The 14255-nt window shown below is 38.3% G+C and overlaps 1 protein-coding gene across 1 annotated transcript in view; it reads right to left on the bottom strand.

Annotated features, from left to right (window-relative positions):
- Positions 1-14255, bottom strand: part of LOC104084341 (lysophosphatidylcholine acyltransferase 2-like) — a gene marked incomplete at its 5' end in the record, with an annotated part of 17186 nt that overhangs the window by 2371 nt on the left and 560 nt on the right. The window contains 8 exon segments of the mRNA XM_009588138.1: positions 2-62; positions 601-683; positions 3951-4005; positions 6302-6336; positions 7625-7683; positions 8748-8808; positions 11920-12032; positions 13352-13569. Coding sequence (XP_009586433.1) covers positions 2-62; positions 601-683; positions 3951-4005; positions 6302-6336; positions 7625-7683; positions 8748-8808; positions 11920-12032; positions 13352-13569 — 685 coding nt within the window.

Below are 14255 nucleotides of genomic sequence, written 5' to 3'. Positions count from 1 at the left end.
CTGCTGAAATCATCAGTCTGCAGTCTTCAAAAGTGTGATCAGTGACTGGCACATTCAAAGCACTGAAACAAAATTAAGGAAAAAGAAAAATCAATTTCTTATATTACAATTACTTATAGTTGGCTGTTTCCCTTCTCTGTCTCAGTTTGGCTTTAATGCTAATATACAAAACAAATGATAATTCATTCTTGCACTGCTGCAAGTAGGATAAAGCAATACATACCATTTTGTGAAACTGTGAAACCATACTGTGAAACTACATTATGCCAGCGTACAGTCTTGTAAATGCAGCCCAGTAACCTTGGAGAACAAACCACCCACTTATTCTTGCCAAGCAAATAAGGGAGCAATTTATTCCAGCTTTCCATGAATTGAACATACATGTTCCAATGTAAGACAACCTTCTTTATGCTCCATGTAAAAACAATCAGGGTGGTTTAGTGTAGGAATTTGACACCTCTTAGTGAAAATCTAGAGCAATTCCTATATATAGCACCTGGGACTTGACTAAATTGTACTTTATGGCTAGGATATATATATGGAGTTGCTGGATGTAAAAGAAAAGTTCTCAAGAGATTTTATTCATGACTGATTACATACGTTGCCATGGTTTGCCGGACTCTGTTGGCAAAAAGAATGGGATCATTCTTTTCTTCCTCAGTAGGAACATGAACAGGCAGAAACTGAAAGAGATGAGTTATGCAATCAATTCAATAGTCACCACTTTATTAGCAACACGGACAATTTCTTGTTATTGTTTGGAATAGAGGAAAAACAGGAGAAAAAAATCAGCCATGCAATGAAGGAACTGGACACTAGAGGTCTCAACCGCCTTAGAAACCACTCGGGCTCTTCTGCCCTAGCCACAGAAATAAAATTTGGTCCAAACCTGCCTCTTAAAGATTGGTAGAAGCTGCTTTAATATGAAAAATCAAACCCCCAAAGAAGGAAAGTATAATAAATGCATACTTAGTTAGAAAATTAAATGCTACATTGGTAAGAATGTGAGTCTGAAACACTGTACACTCCTTTTCAAAGATCCTTTACAAGTGATGTTATATACTGGAATAGTGTATGTAAGACTTACAATGTTTCTAAATACACACTGCAGTCCCACCTTATACCTGTTAATTGTATCTGTCAGCATGTGACTGACAAGTTTCCTGTAAGTTTTTGATAAAATGTTATGGAATAAAATGATAAAAATGTTAAGGAATCTTAGTTCTGAATTGCAAGTAGAGCACTAACTGGATACAAATACTGTAAAATTTTGGAACTCCAAGCAAAACAACCCCCTCTCCTCCCAAACCTGGAAAACACCCCATATATCTGAATTGCAACACATTTACTTTTGAGGATTTATTCAATATGTAAGAAGTTGAAGTAGCATTACACTAAAAATGTACTATAGATGAATTATTACGTAACATGGCATGAATCAGCATCTGTTTGTTTGCAAAGTAGTGTGTGTGGAAGAGTATTTTGTTCTTTCTACTTCAGTCTACAGTGTTTGCTTGCAGCTCTGTTTACCATGCCTTTTCTAAGTTATGGTTATAATTTATCTCAGTTCTGCTACTCCCCACCCTGCAATCTTGCCCTTAAATCCTACAATACAGCAATTCTAGAATAAGTATAAGGTGTTGCTCATGATTCACTGGAAGACACAGTTGCTAATTATGTGTCAGTATGTTCCTTCAGTTATATTGCAGTTGCTGGTGATACTGCAGATAGCGGTAACTGTCCCATATAAATGCACTCCATCCTGAACAGCCTTTTAATGTTTGTTTTTAAGGAATGCTGCCTCTTTATGATTAAAACCAGTAAGTTTATGGAATTGGTTATCTGTCAAGTAGCCATAACAATTTTCTGTTTATACTAAAAGTTTTCTCCCCTGTAAGGACAGCAGGGGTCCAGCTGTTCACATGAAGGCTTGAGATTTCACTCCTTCTATAAGCAGTTGCCAGCTCTGTTTAAGTCTGACATACATCCCTGCTTATACGACTCCCCTTCAGTCAAGTAACTCTTAAATCAAGGAAGCATAGGCACACTGTACAGACACAGAAAATTGTGTCATCACTGGGTGAGATGAAATCATAACTCTAAGAAGTTTATCTGTGCAAACATGGGTCATGGTCTTGAAAGCGGTCATTACATCATTGAGGCTGAGGTCTTGCTCAGACAGCAACCTAAATTTCCGGTAGGTTAAACACCACCTCCATCCCCTTCAAAAAAACCCACCTACAATTATTCATAAAACCAGTTTGCCAGAAACCACAGCTGGAGATGAAGAATTTGGTTTCTTGGCCTCCTGAGGTGGCACGCATGATCTTACACACACCCAGCTGCTTATCTGGTGAAGTCTAGTAAGTATATACCTTCCCTGTCAAATTGCAGTCCTGTAAGAAAAATTCTTCACAGCTCTTTCAGTAGCAAAAATACTTCTCTGATCTGCTTTTGACCTAGTCTCTCTTCTTACAAAATTTGCCAAATGCTGTATCTTTTGCAGCCCTAAAACTCACTGCTAGGTTCACTGTTTAATCTTTAATATCCACAGTTTGTTAGAATATGACTAGACGTGCATGCACATACTCCCTTGGACTACAGGAGTACATCACTGTTCATGCACAGTAGGTAGAGGCAGCGCAAGACTGACGGGAGTGGAGAGGCTACATGCTCACAGTATGGGACAGCAACAGAAATGTCCATTCCTAACAGGAGTGGTCTGATTCCTTCCTTAACCAGGCAAATCTGCCCCTTCTCTTTTTACAAATGGAAGGACTTTTGCATTGATGCTGAGAAATTAGTTCCACTTTGGGGACACATGCTGCTGTGAAAGCTGCATTATCTTTTCATGTTTCAGTTTCATCTTTTGGAACATGGGATTTATTTTCTAACAGGCAAGTTAGAGTTCTGTTCTGAAGTAGGGGAAAATAAACCTTCTACTGGAAGGGCTATGTTAACTATTTCTTGCTCCCACGTATATAAATTACATAGATATGTCCTTCTGTACAAAATAATTAGGAGAACTGGCTCTTTAGTACACCTATAAATATGTGTCTACTACATGTACTATACAGTAATTATTTCACAACAAAGACTATATTGCCAATTGTTAGTAGTAGCAACACCGCTTGTATTCACAAAGCTTTGCACAACTTTGCTGAATTTCGTGTTTTGCAAATAAACAGCAAAACCTGTCTGAAATTTTCCCATTCCTCAGGTCCCTAAACCAATTTAGTCCACACAAATCCTTTGTGGTCTGGTAAGGAATGTGAAGTACAACACTTAAATGAACTGATTGCACCTCAGTTACGTGGCTCCTCACTACTGTGTTTTGAATGTTGACTCTTTGACAGGGAGCAGTTAGACTAAGTGTGCTGGTATTAGGAAGTGTGTTTGTTGTTTCAGTTGTCATTCATCTGTCTTTGTGCTATGCAGCTGATTTTAATGATCAAGGGAACAGGTTCATTATACAAGGCTCAGCTTTCTCCCCAGTGCAAGTACTAGACTCCTTAACTAAGCTCTTAGTTGCAGAAATCTTTTGGAGTTCAGTCTGGGAAGATGGTGAGGAAGACAAGGATACTTTGAAGGGAGCAGGGAAATGGGAAGGTGGGAAAGAGAGAAGTTGTTGCCTTTAACAGAACATATTATAATTATTGGTTTTAACATCTGTAAAATTCATGTGGTGAAAATTAGCAATGATTTTACAAAGCTTTAAAAATAAAGGCATTTCTGACAGCTTTCTTTTAGGAACTCATCAGATTAAGTGATACATAGATATGGACAACAAATCTAAATATATTACTCACCATGTTTCTGTTTCTGTTCTTGTTTCTGAGTCATTTGTTTATTGTTCACTAACAGTGACTACTAATGTGAATAATGCATTTATATTAAAGTATAAATACCTGGTTGCTGAATCTTAGTACAAAAATACTTCTGATTCTTACCTCAACTTCTACTCTTGTGAAGAGCTGACACAGCGTCATTACACACAGCTCTTTTCTGCAGGCAAGGAAGAAAGAGGAAGAAAAATACATTTTACTTATTTAAAAACAAAGTATTTGCATGTCAGTAGACGAAACTTTTTAAAACACTGACAAAACCACAGCCAATACTGGGTAAGGTTTTTAAGTACCTTGCAGTGAAGTTCCCTGAAATATTGCTTTCAACATTTTTTCTACAGGGCTTCTGCATATACCTGCTGCTTGCTCACTGGGCAGGCAACTTGTTGTCTGTTGTCATGCATATTAACAATACTGTACAGTTCTTTGGCCACCAAAATGTATATATGTTACTTTATCTTTAAAGAAGTGAATACATACTGGACTTTAAAGCTTTAAGAGCTTTGATTCTGAGAAGTAGCTTTACTTTATATTTTATTCTCTCATCTGCAAAATGGGACCAGTAACTTCCTTCTGCAGAACTGAAGCAAGGATTTGTTAGTATTTGCTAGCCATTTTGCAAATTATAGCAGTGTTTACACAAATGTGTTAATGAAGTGTCAGTATGTTTGGGACCTTCAGTGCTTTTAGAAAAAGTCACAAATTTTAGTATCAACAGGTAGGGGGAGGAAGAAACTGCGAAAGAGGATAAGCATAATCACTTCCACTTCTGATTGTTCTTTTCACTGTGATTTTTAAGCAGAAATGTACATTTGCTCTTTACTTTATATCAGATACATTATAATAGAAAACCTTCAAGCAGTCTTTCTTCTGTTCTTGTTTTGGACAAAATAAAAAAGAGAAAAGGCAGGAGAAGAACTAAGGGATCCTTTCTACTTTCTGCAGGAATCCATTCTTAACGCTTGATTTTCTAACACATAACATGAGGTTTTCCTCCCAGTAAGGCACAAAAGTAAGAAAGAAGTAGTAAATGAAAGCAGAAACTGGGTCAAGAGGTTTCTAAGGAGGAGACTGGTACTGTCCCATCCTGGCTGCAATATCCAGGAAGTTTTACAAAGAGTGTGACAGTTCTGCATTTTGAGATCTGCAGGTCTGTGTGGGGGATGTTCTTCTCCCGATTCCAGTTATTTTTGTTAAGAATCTCTAGATTCTACCCCATCCATCCCTTCTCTTCCCATTATTTTGCCACGCTGTTCCTTTCATCTTCTCACAGGTTTTGATTTAAGCCTTCATCATCCAGCCACCACGCTTATAGCAGTTCTCAATTTTCAGTGAATGGGCAGCCTCCTCCCTTCCACAGGAATACCTCTGATTTAATTTCTTTCTTCACCTATTCTATACCGTCTCTCATAACTGAAGACATAGCTCCTTTTCAATCTTCCAGCGTAAATCCTTCATAAGGGAAATCTGAGTATGCTACTGAAATTGCAATATTCATTACTCTCAGTATGCTGGTAACTGTAACAGCAGTAATAATAGCAAAAAATCATTGGGAAACTAAACGAGATGGACATTTTCATCTAGGTCAGCTTTCATAATGTCCATTCTACAAGTTGCCTTAAAAATTTTAGTCACTTAGTAAATCAGTACTACTGTACTTAGAAACGCTACATATTCCACATGAAAATGTGGTATATGGATTCTGCAAATCCACATTTTAATGAATGTTTGTAAGATGAAAAGTATTTTCCAGACATATTTTCAGTGCAGCTGTAAAGGTTTTTTAATACTTCAATAAAATATTTCAGCATATTAGAAGGCCACCTGTGTTGAGAAATAAACACAGATCCATTGCCTAAATGATTTATTGAAATATTTTTCATTATTTCTACTATATATATAGCCTCTTCACTGGGATCTCAAAACAATTGCTTTTGTTGCGTCAGGCAAAAATAAAAATGTAAAGACGACTCCTAGATGTCAGAATGGGGAAAGATGGGGAAAATTAATAGTTGTTTTGCCCATCTTCTCCATTTACTATCAAATGACTCTTCAAATAAGATGCAGGAATGAATAAACAGAGGGGATAAAACAACTTTTTTTTTTCTTGTTTGTAGGAAATGGTAAACATCTATGGGTTTTGATGACACTGATTGTTCCCCAACGAAAAAGAATTTCAAATCTTTCTCTTACTCTAGCATAACGTGCAAAACAGGAGAAAATAAAACAAAACGGTGGCAGAGTTGGAAATAATGCTTCCCTATTTGCAAACCCTTTCTCTAGCCATTCAGATATGAAATCTACTGCATGACAGCATTATCCCCAAGTATTTCCTCCTCATAAAAACAGATCTAGAAGAACATGTGTCTTGGCTTAGCTGAATCTGTTTGGCAGACTGTTTAGCAACGGGGGGAAAAAATTCTATATGTAATTTTCAGTAGGATTAAGAAACTTACAATGAATAGCCCTGCCATGTCCAGGTCACGGTATCCTACGGAAAAAAAAAAAAACAAACAGAGAAATGTATGACAAAACCAGATGAAAGTTAGAGAGCAGATAAGTTACAATATAAAACAGGCACAAGTTTAGTAAAAGCAGATGATGGTTTTATAGTCCTGTAGTGAAAATAAATAAAGGTGTCAAGGCAACTAGGATTCCTTACCTTAAAAATCTGGAAATAAGCATGGCAGACTTTTGATAATATCAACAATTGGGAATAAAATTTATATAGTTACTTAGATATTTTAAATCATTCATTCTGATCCAAACAACAGCAGTAGAAAAAAAATAATCTAATAAGACTTTTCCAAAGGACTTCATCAGTCCCTTTAGAAAAGCACTCTCATAAATGTATTTGATTTCATTTTTAAGGACATTTCTGCATAGGTAATCTACTATGCTTTTTCTTTGCTTTTTTTTTCCTTATTCTATGTTTATTACTTCCTATATAAGATTTTTACAATGTATACTGCAGATCCTTAAATTCTATCAGTGAAACGCAATACCAATCCCCTTTAGTGGTTCACTTCACTGTTTTGAAATTGATCTGCAAAAGGATTTTACACAGGAATCTTTGTAAATAACAATAACAATCACTTGTTTTTCATCTTAAAAACCATTAGGAATGAAAAGTTTGTTCTTTTCTGGATTTGCTGGATGACCAGATAATAAAAAAAAATTTAACAAGTTGCTAGACTCATGTCCCAGCATTACACCTGTCAGTGAAGCAGAGCCATACGTCTGTACCTCTATACTTGGCAGAAAGTGTAAACATTTACTTGGCAAAACAAGGGAAAGTTGCACAAAAAGAACCATCTGCAAAGCTGCCCTCCTGAGGTGCCTGAAGAAGGGGGTGTTGGAGGTACTGCATGGCTCAGCTTTGCTTTTGTTCAGAAACTTTGCAAGACCCTTTGCAGTAAGAGTATTTTGAGCTTAAACAAAAAATGATGACTAGTAGGGAAGTCGCATGCATTTTAGACTTCAAAGTACAGGCTCTGTGGCTTTGCAGGAAGTTTCTAACTTCCGCTGCAATACTTTCCTGTGCTCCCTCTTACTTTAACTGTAGCTAAGAAGCCCAACAGTAAGTTTTTCACACTCAGAATAGCAACTACACCATGGTGACACTTGGGAAGCCTGGCTGCTTCCAGGAGCTCTTCAGTGCTAAAGCTCAGGACAACAGATTCTTCAGTGACAATGCAAAATATTTATCGTAGGTATCATTTAAGTCAGAATTTTGACTTCCGTGTTACTAGTTAGTGATAGAAGAATGTTCTGCTTACCAGCTTGTTGGGGTATCGGAGCAACACAGGTTGTACAGGGACTCCTGGAACAAAGGCACCTGCAACCACAAATTAGAATTGATTGTTAAGACTAAGCTTAATACGGCAGTTGGGAGTTTTAAGTGATTCATGTAAGACATGGTATCTGGAAGGAGAAGTTTTTAAAAAGGTGAGAAGAATGGGAAGTGGGTTTTTTTGTTTTGGTTTGGTTTTTTGGGGGGCAGGGCATTGGGTTTGGTGGGGGGTTTTGGGGGGTTTTTTGGGGTTTTTTTTTGGTTTTGGGTTTTTTTTTTTCTTTTTTTTTTAAATCAGCAGCGCAACTAGCAAGATGTCAGGACAGAAAAGGGTTAGTCTCCATTTCAAGGAGAAAGCTGCCTAAGATTCCTGGACTGTTCAAAATAATTTTCTGTGTATTATCTCCCCATTGACTGGCATCATTTCAAAGGATTAGATGCTCACAAGGCTGTTGAGCATTTCCTGAACCCTTCTCTGTTCTGATCATCTTCATAAGTGACATGGATCTGAGCATGTAGTACTGGTTTTGTAACTTTGCTACCCCAGACATTGTACAACAGTAAGAAAAGAGAGCAACATGGCTTTAACTGAAATGCAGCACAACAATCTAATGATCAGTGATACTATCAAGTACCTTTCTGTGTTAAAAATAATCTATTGGCCTGCCTTGCTAAGCACTACGCAAAGAGATTTCATAACTTGGTTGCTAACGCTTGCATGGCAAAATTTACAGGAATCTAAGATGGCACGACCATAAGTTGAGCTAAAAGAACGTGATAAGTAGCATGTATTTTGGTAGTTCACCTCATAATAATCACAGTCAAGTTTCTGGGTAAATAAATTAGATTGAAAGTGTACCCAGAAAAAAACCCAACCAACTAATCGTATACATCATAGGTATTTTGCATCCTAGAAAATACCAAAAATCAGAAAAGTAAACTGACTAGTATAAAATAGTGGGTTTAATGCCACTGAAACATCAATGATGTAAGACATTACTACAGTGCTGTTGTGGATGATGCACTTGCAGAAGTATAGGCCTTACTAGAACTACCAAATTAATATTTCACACGTAATTTTCCAACAACAATGTGACAAAATCTCTCACCTTGTTTAAATGTGATCAGGCAAGATCGGTTTGTGCAGGTGCCTTCTGGGAAAATCAGTATCTTGGATTTAAAGAGAAAGAAATACATAATACACACATACATTTCATGAAAAGATTATACTTCAGCATCAGTTACATAAAGGCTGACTTTTTATGCAAACTCTGTGACATGTTACAGTGCATCACAAGAATATCATTACTGTTTCAAAAGGAAATGAACAAATAAGTGAAGGATACTCACAGTAATATTAACCCGTTAACCTTGTTTCTTGATTTGGAAACAAATGCTTTGTAAGAGAGGATTTCTGGGGAAAGGCCTTTATCAGTTCAGAAATATGGTACAAAAGGCTTTAAGTGTTTCACTTGAAATGTTTAGTGTTGGTAATGATATGAGAATTGTTCCTCTGCTGGCAGCTCCTTACTGAGCTGCTGGGTGTATAAACGTCAAGAGTCTGGGCTGACATGAAGCGCAAAAGGTACTTGAGCCTTTACAGGCACAGATGCTATCAACATGAGTCGAGATGCCAGCTGTGATGAGAAGATCACAGCTTGAGGGGCAGCAGCAAAAGGCAGAGGGAGTATGTGCATCTGCGATGGAGAGCTCTGAAGGCATTGCACACCACTACATAGCCTCTGAACCTGAACGACTCAGACACACCAGATACCCAGAATGTTTCTGAATTGGTGTCTGAAAGATACTAGATTAGATGCACAGTGAGCTGCAATATGACACACCAAATCCAACCCCCTACGGAATACAAGGAAGCTTTTTGTTTCTACATCACTACAGGATCACAAGCAGCATTCCAAAAAAACCTCAGCACAAGAGCTGGTCTGGGAGTATTCAAGGTGTGCTCCCATTTCAGTCCGAATGAACAGGTCAAGGCTAGATGAAAGAGGGCAACATTAGGTCGTACCCAAGAGACACAGGCTGTTCTAAGTATGATAGAGACAGCCGCACATACCGATTTTCAGTTAGTCTTTGACTATGCATTCTGTAATCAGAAATTGTTCGCTGTGGACACAAAAATGGGTATGTTTCTGCTTAGCATATGTCATAAGCCCCAGAAAATATGTTAGTGACTGACCAAAGAGTAAGTAATCATTCCCTCCTTCCCCTTTGTTTTGATACAGGGTTGGGAGAAGCACTAATCAGAACCTGACGCTATTAATGAGCACAAGTGCTGCCCAGCCTGTTGTGTTTTGGTTTTAGGCGGAGGGAATGGGGAATCCAGCTACTCCTTCTTTTCTGTTGTGCTGAGAGAATGCAGCCCAGGCACTCTGAAGAGATATGACAGACATCACCTTGTGGTCAAGTTTCTCAAAAAAAAAAAAAAAAAAGAAAAAAAGAGTAGGAGGAAGGTGTGGCCCAGTGACACTCCAAGTAGTACGGCTGACTCAGTCTTGGAGATTCCCAGATTACTTGACTCATAGACTATCTACGCCATAATACAGATCTAGTTTTTATCCCAAGTGCAGAACTGGTGTAAAGCCAATTCCCCTTTCCTCCGCATGCTGTTTTCAGCAGAGACTAGGTCTACCAGGGCTTTGTTGGAATCACTTAATCCGTAACAGTTTAGCAAATCATAAGCATCAGTGTAGTCTGTAAGCACAGTATTACAAAAAAAGCCTTCCTAGCTTTGACATGTTCATATTTAAAATCCTCCATATAATTGACAAAGTGAAAAAAATAATGGAGGCTCTAAATATATTTACGGCAGCTTAGAAAAATGCATTTATGAGTCAAATTAAAGTAGCCTAAACACTAACTAAAAAGCTTTTTGTAAGGTGCTTACTAAGTAAAAATGATGCATGAAATGTCTAAATAATGTCATTTCAGAAAAAGCGGCAAGTGTTGGTCTTCCCTCAGGATGAGAAGCAGTTACACGTGAATGTTCCCTGTTTCTAGAGACTATTCAGAGTAGAGCAGTGCATCCAGGTCTAGCTGCCATAGATACCTGCTATCGAAGTCTATATTTTCACTAGCCTCTCTTAATTTTCCTCAAGAGCCATTCATTGGAACAAAAGTAAAGGAACAGGTAACTCTTCTCAATCATTTAGGAGGTAGCCAACTATGACTAAACAGATCTTGTGACTTTAGCTACTTAACCCATCACTTCTTCGAGTTTTTAATTTTTTATTTTAAGCAAATTAACCCTTAAGAAAACAAGTTAAGAACTAATTCAAAACACAAAGCATTAATTTATACACAAATCCACACAGGATATCTTTGAAGAAAGGTCTTATATCACTGACTGTGTTTGTCCAGCAGTGTGGCAATGACACTGTATTTGTAGTATCTGAAGGCAACATCAGACCACAGTCAATGCAACAGAAGAAAGCAGAGAGGCACTGCCAAATGAGATGTTAGTAAGTTCACAACTGTTCCCGATTTTTCTTCTTGCAAAGGATGCGATTTCCATCCCAGCCCTCTGCCTGTCGTAAGAGCAGCAGAGTTGCTGCCCCAACGTTTTTCTCCCTCCAGAGCAACTCCTGCTCCATTAGCTCTTCAGGATGGAAAGCCATCCAAGGCCTAGAAGTGCAACAGCAGCTTGCTGCTGAGGAATGACCATGGGAAACAGTGTGCAGAATCAGTAACTATTGCTTCCATGTTAAAATCTTACCACAATTCAGACCGATCTAAAAGTCTTGTTTTTACTGCATGTTAACCTAAAGACTGAACTGAGTTTCACCTCAGCTATTCTTCACATGCAAAATTGATGTTTTAAGCTTAAGTACTTTTCATGCTGGAGCTTGGACAGCCTGGGTTACTCATCTCAACAACTGCTCATCCCCGAACTGTTGTGAGCACAGCAATATCTTCTCACACACGAGCTAGCTTGAGAATACTGATTCACATATACCAATCCAAGTCATCTGCTACACTGAAGACAGCACGTTAAGACTTAAATAGGGAAAAGAGAAGGCCAGGAGCATCTGCATTTTGGAACAGCAATTGGTACTGGCTGGATTTTAACTGACCCATTTGTCATGACAAAACTTTTTGGGCACCAGCCTCTCGTCTTCCTTTCCTAAACAGCCACATACCTGAGAGCTGACTTCATCTTCGTACATCAGCAGAATCCTATTCAGCTGGGCACTTGTGATATTACGATGCACAGTGAATATGGAATATGAATATGTGACAGAATAGTAGTAGTATATTTATTACCTGTGGCCACTGGCCTCTTGATAATGCCCGCTTAGTTATCTCGGTGACTGTATTCTTTCGTGAATCGGGGTCTTGACGAGAAACTGATACAGGCTGAAGGGAACTTAAAATTGCTGTGAAAGAGAGAAAAAATGTTATTTGTCTTATGCTAGTGCTTAGAAAACACATGGGTTCAAGGCTCCCTTGTAGCAAAAAACTTGTTATTCTCATACTAGGAGACAAGACTCTGCACAAACAGCTTTCAGACTAAATAGATAAGAAGAGTATTATTATTGTCCTCATTCTGCAAAATGGGAAGTAAGACACGAAGATACATCTACACTGCCAGCTGAGGAGCTTTACAGGAGGTATAAACATGCCAAATTCACCCAAACACATTCTGCTAATATTGCTATTATCTTTCACTGAGCATTTCCACACAATTCTAAGGAAAAGACCTGATGGGGTCTCTGCTTATGAGCCACACTCAGGCCTAACTCATGCAGACTGCTATCAACAAGTAGTTTGAGCCTATGCTGAAGAAGTAAGATGTCCCTTTTCAGTTACAAAGCATACACAGCTCGTGTGTAAATTACAGAAGAAAACCCCTCATTTTGTCAGCAGTCTACATCAGAATGTGTGGACCTATTAAGATGTGATGAGAAACTTGGGGAAGAATTATCTTCTGTGCTTTTACAAGAAGGTCAATATATTATCAGTTAGTTTATTTCCTACAAAGACACTTTTCTGTGTTGCCTGCTGAGTTTAGTTTTGGGTTACTGTTGGCTTATTCTTTTAAGAGTCCTATAGAGATAAGAGACATACAGCCAGCAGAAAGTCTACAGCTGATTCTAGTAATAATGCAAACAGGAATTCTTTCTGTGCCAAAAGGAGGAGAAAATAATAGAAGCATGAGTCATCTGATCTTTTCCATTCTCTGCATTTCCTTTTTCAGTAACTTCTTTTTTATTCTTTCCTGGTTTGACTCCCATTAAAAAAAAATCTGTAACTGTGCCTGCAAGTTTAAACTTATAAATATGGTATTTTCCAGACTGCTGTAGTTTGGGTCTGTTTTGAAATAACCTTCACTAATCTGTGTTCTACATTTGTGGGCCGTGCTGTTAAAAGTGTCGAACAGATTTCTTAAGCTACCTACTGGGAGAATTTTAAGAGAAAGCCTCTAGCCTGAGCAGTTACGAAACATGCTTTCAGTATAAAGCAAATTTAAAGTGATATTATATTTCATATCTGAAAAGAAACAGCATATTTTTAGACATTTTGACCAATTCAGAATGATAACTTGTCCCAGGGATTTCACTGGAAATAATGCGTCAATATCTTTGGAACCTAAGGATTTAAAAAAGTCTTCCCCTAAATCACTTTCAGAGATCAGATTTTTGGCCTCATGTCAAATAACTGACTTCTAATATTTTATTTTTTCATAAATACTTACTGCCAAATACCGGAGTTGACAGGTTCTCTGCTCTAGACACTATTGATGGCATTCCAGTTAGGGCAGAAATAATGGCATCAAAAAAACTTGAATGAGGAGCTGCAACAAAGATTGGGGCTTCCAGTAGACTTGCTATTTTCCCTTTTACTTTAACTTGGAAACCCATGACGAAGAACAAGGTACGAGTTAGGCATGAGAGGGTTGTCTGGATCATCCTCCTTGTAAACAGAAACACAAAAATATCATCCATCTTACAGTTAGTATTTCTTTTGTACTTCCTAACAGAAGCCCATGAAAGATTTCCTGGCTCTCACCAGCATTGGGCCAGGCACAGGGTAGCAATACTACTCACCGGGAGAGTGTAGGGCTAAAGGGGAAGAAGTAGAAGTAGGGAAGGGAACATCACCTTTTCATGTTGAAACCAGATTATAATTTTAAAGGTAAGGCAATGTACAGCACCTTACTAAACCCTCCTCTCCCAGTAAGCTATTTCTCTTGCCATATCTTATAGCATTGTAGCATAACGCTTTTGCGAGGGGAGGGTGGGTAATCAGCAGATTCAGTGTCCTTTTTGTAAGAACTGATTTAACTCTGATACTGTTCTTTTACTATCCGTTTTAACAAGTAAGATTAAATGGCAGTGTTCCCTTACTGGACCATGTTCCCTCAACAGGGCACATGTTCCCTTCATGGGACTCTCCGTAATCTCTCAGCCTTGTTAGAATTCAGTTCCTGTGTCTCCTCCTCCTGCGTGCAGCTGCGGTGCATCACAACTAGAAGGGAACTTCATTACTCTGAGGTCAGAAGCTGAGCAACTGAAACCCAGAACCCACAGAGGCAGCTGTAAAATACTCCTTCCACAGCAACATAGCTAAGAGAGGAGCTGTCAAAGCTCATTTTGTCA

The sequence above is a fragment of the Fulmarus glacialis genome, unplaced genomic scaffold (genome assembly GCF_000690835.1).
Source record: "Fulmarus glacialis isolate BGI_N327 unplaced genomic scaffold, ASM69083v1 scaffold49031, whole genome shotgun sequence".
Taxonomy (NCBI): Eukaryota; Metazoa; Chordata; class Aves; order Procellariiformes; family Procellariidae; genus Fulmarus; species Fulmarus glacialis.
Note: the sequence above shows the minus strand (reverse complement) of the source record. Positions and strands in the feature narration are given on the sequence as shown.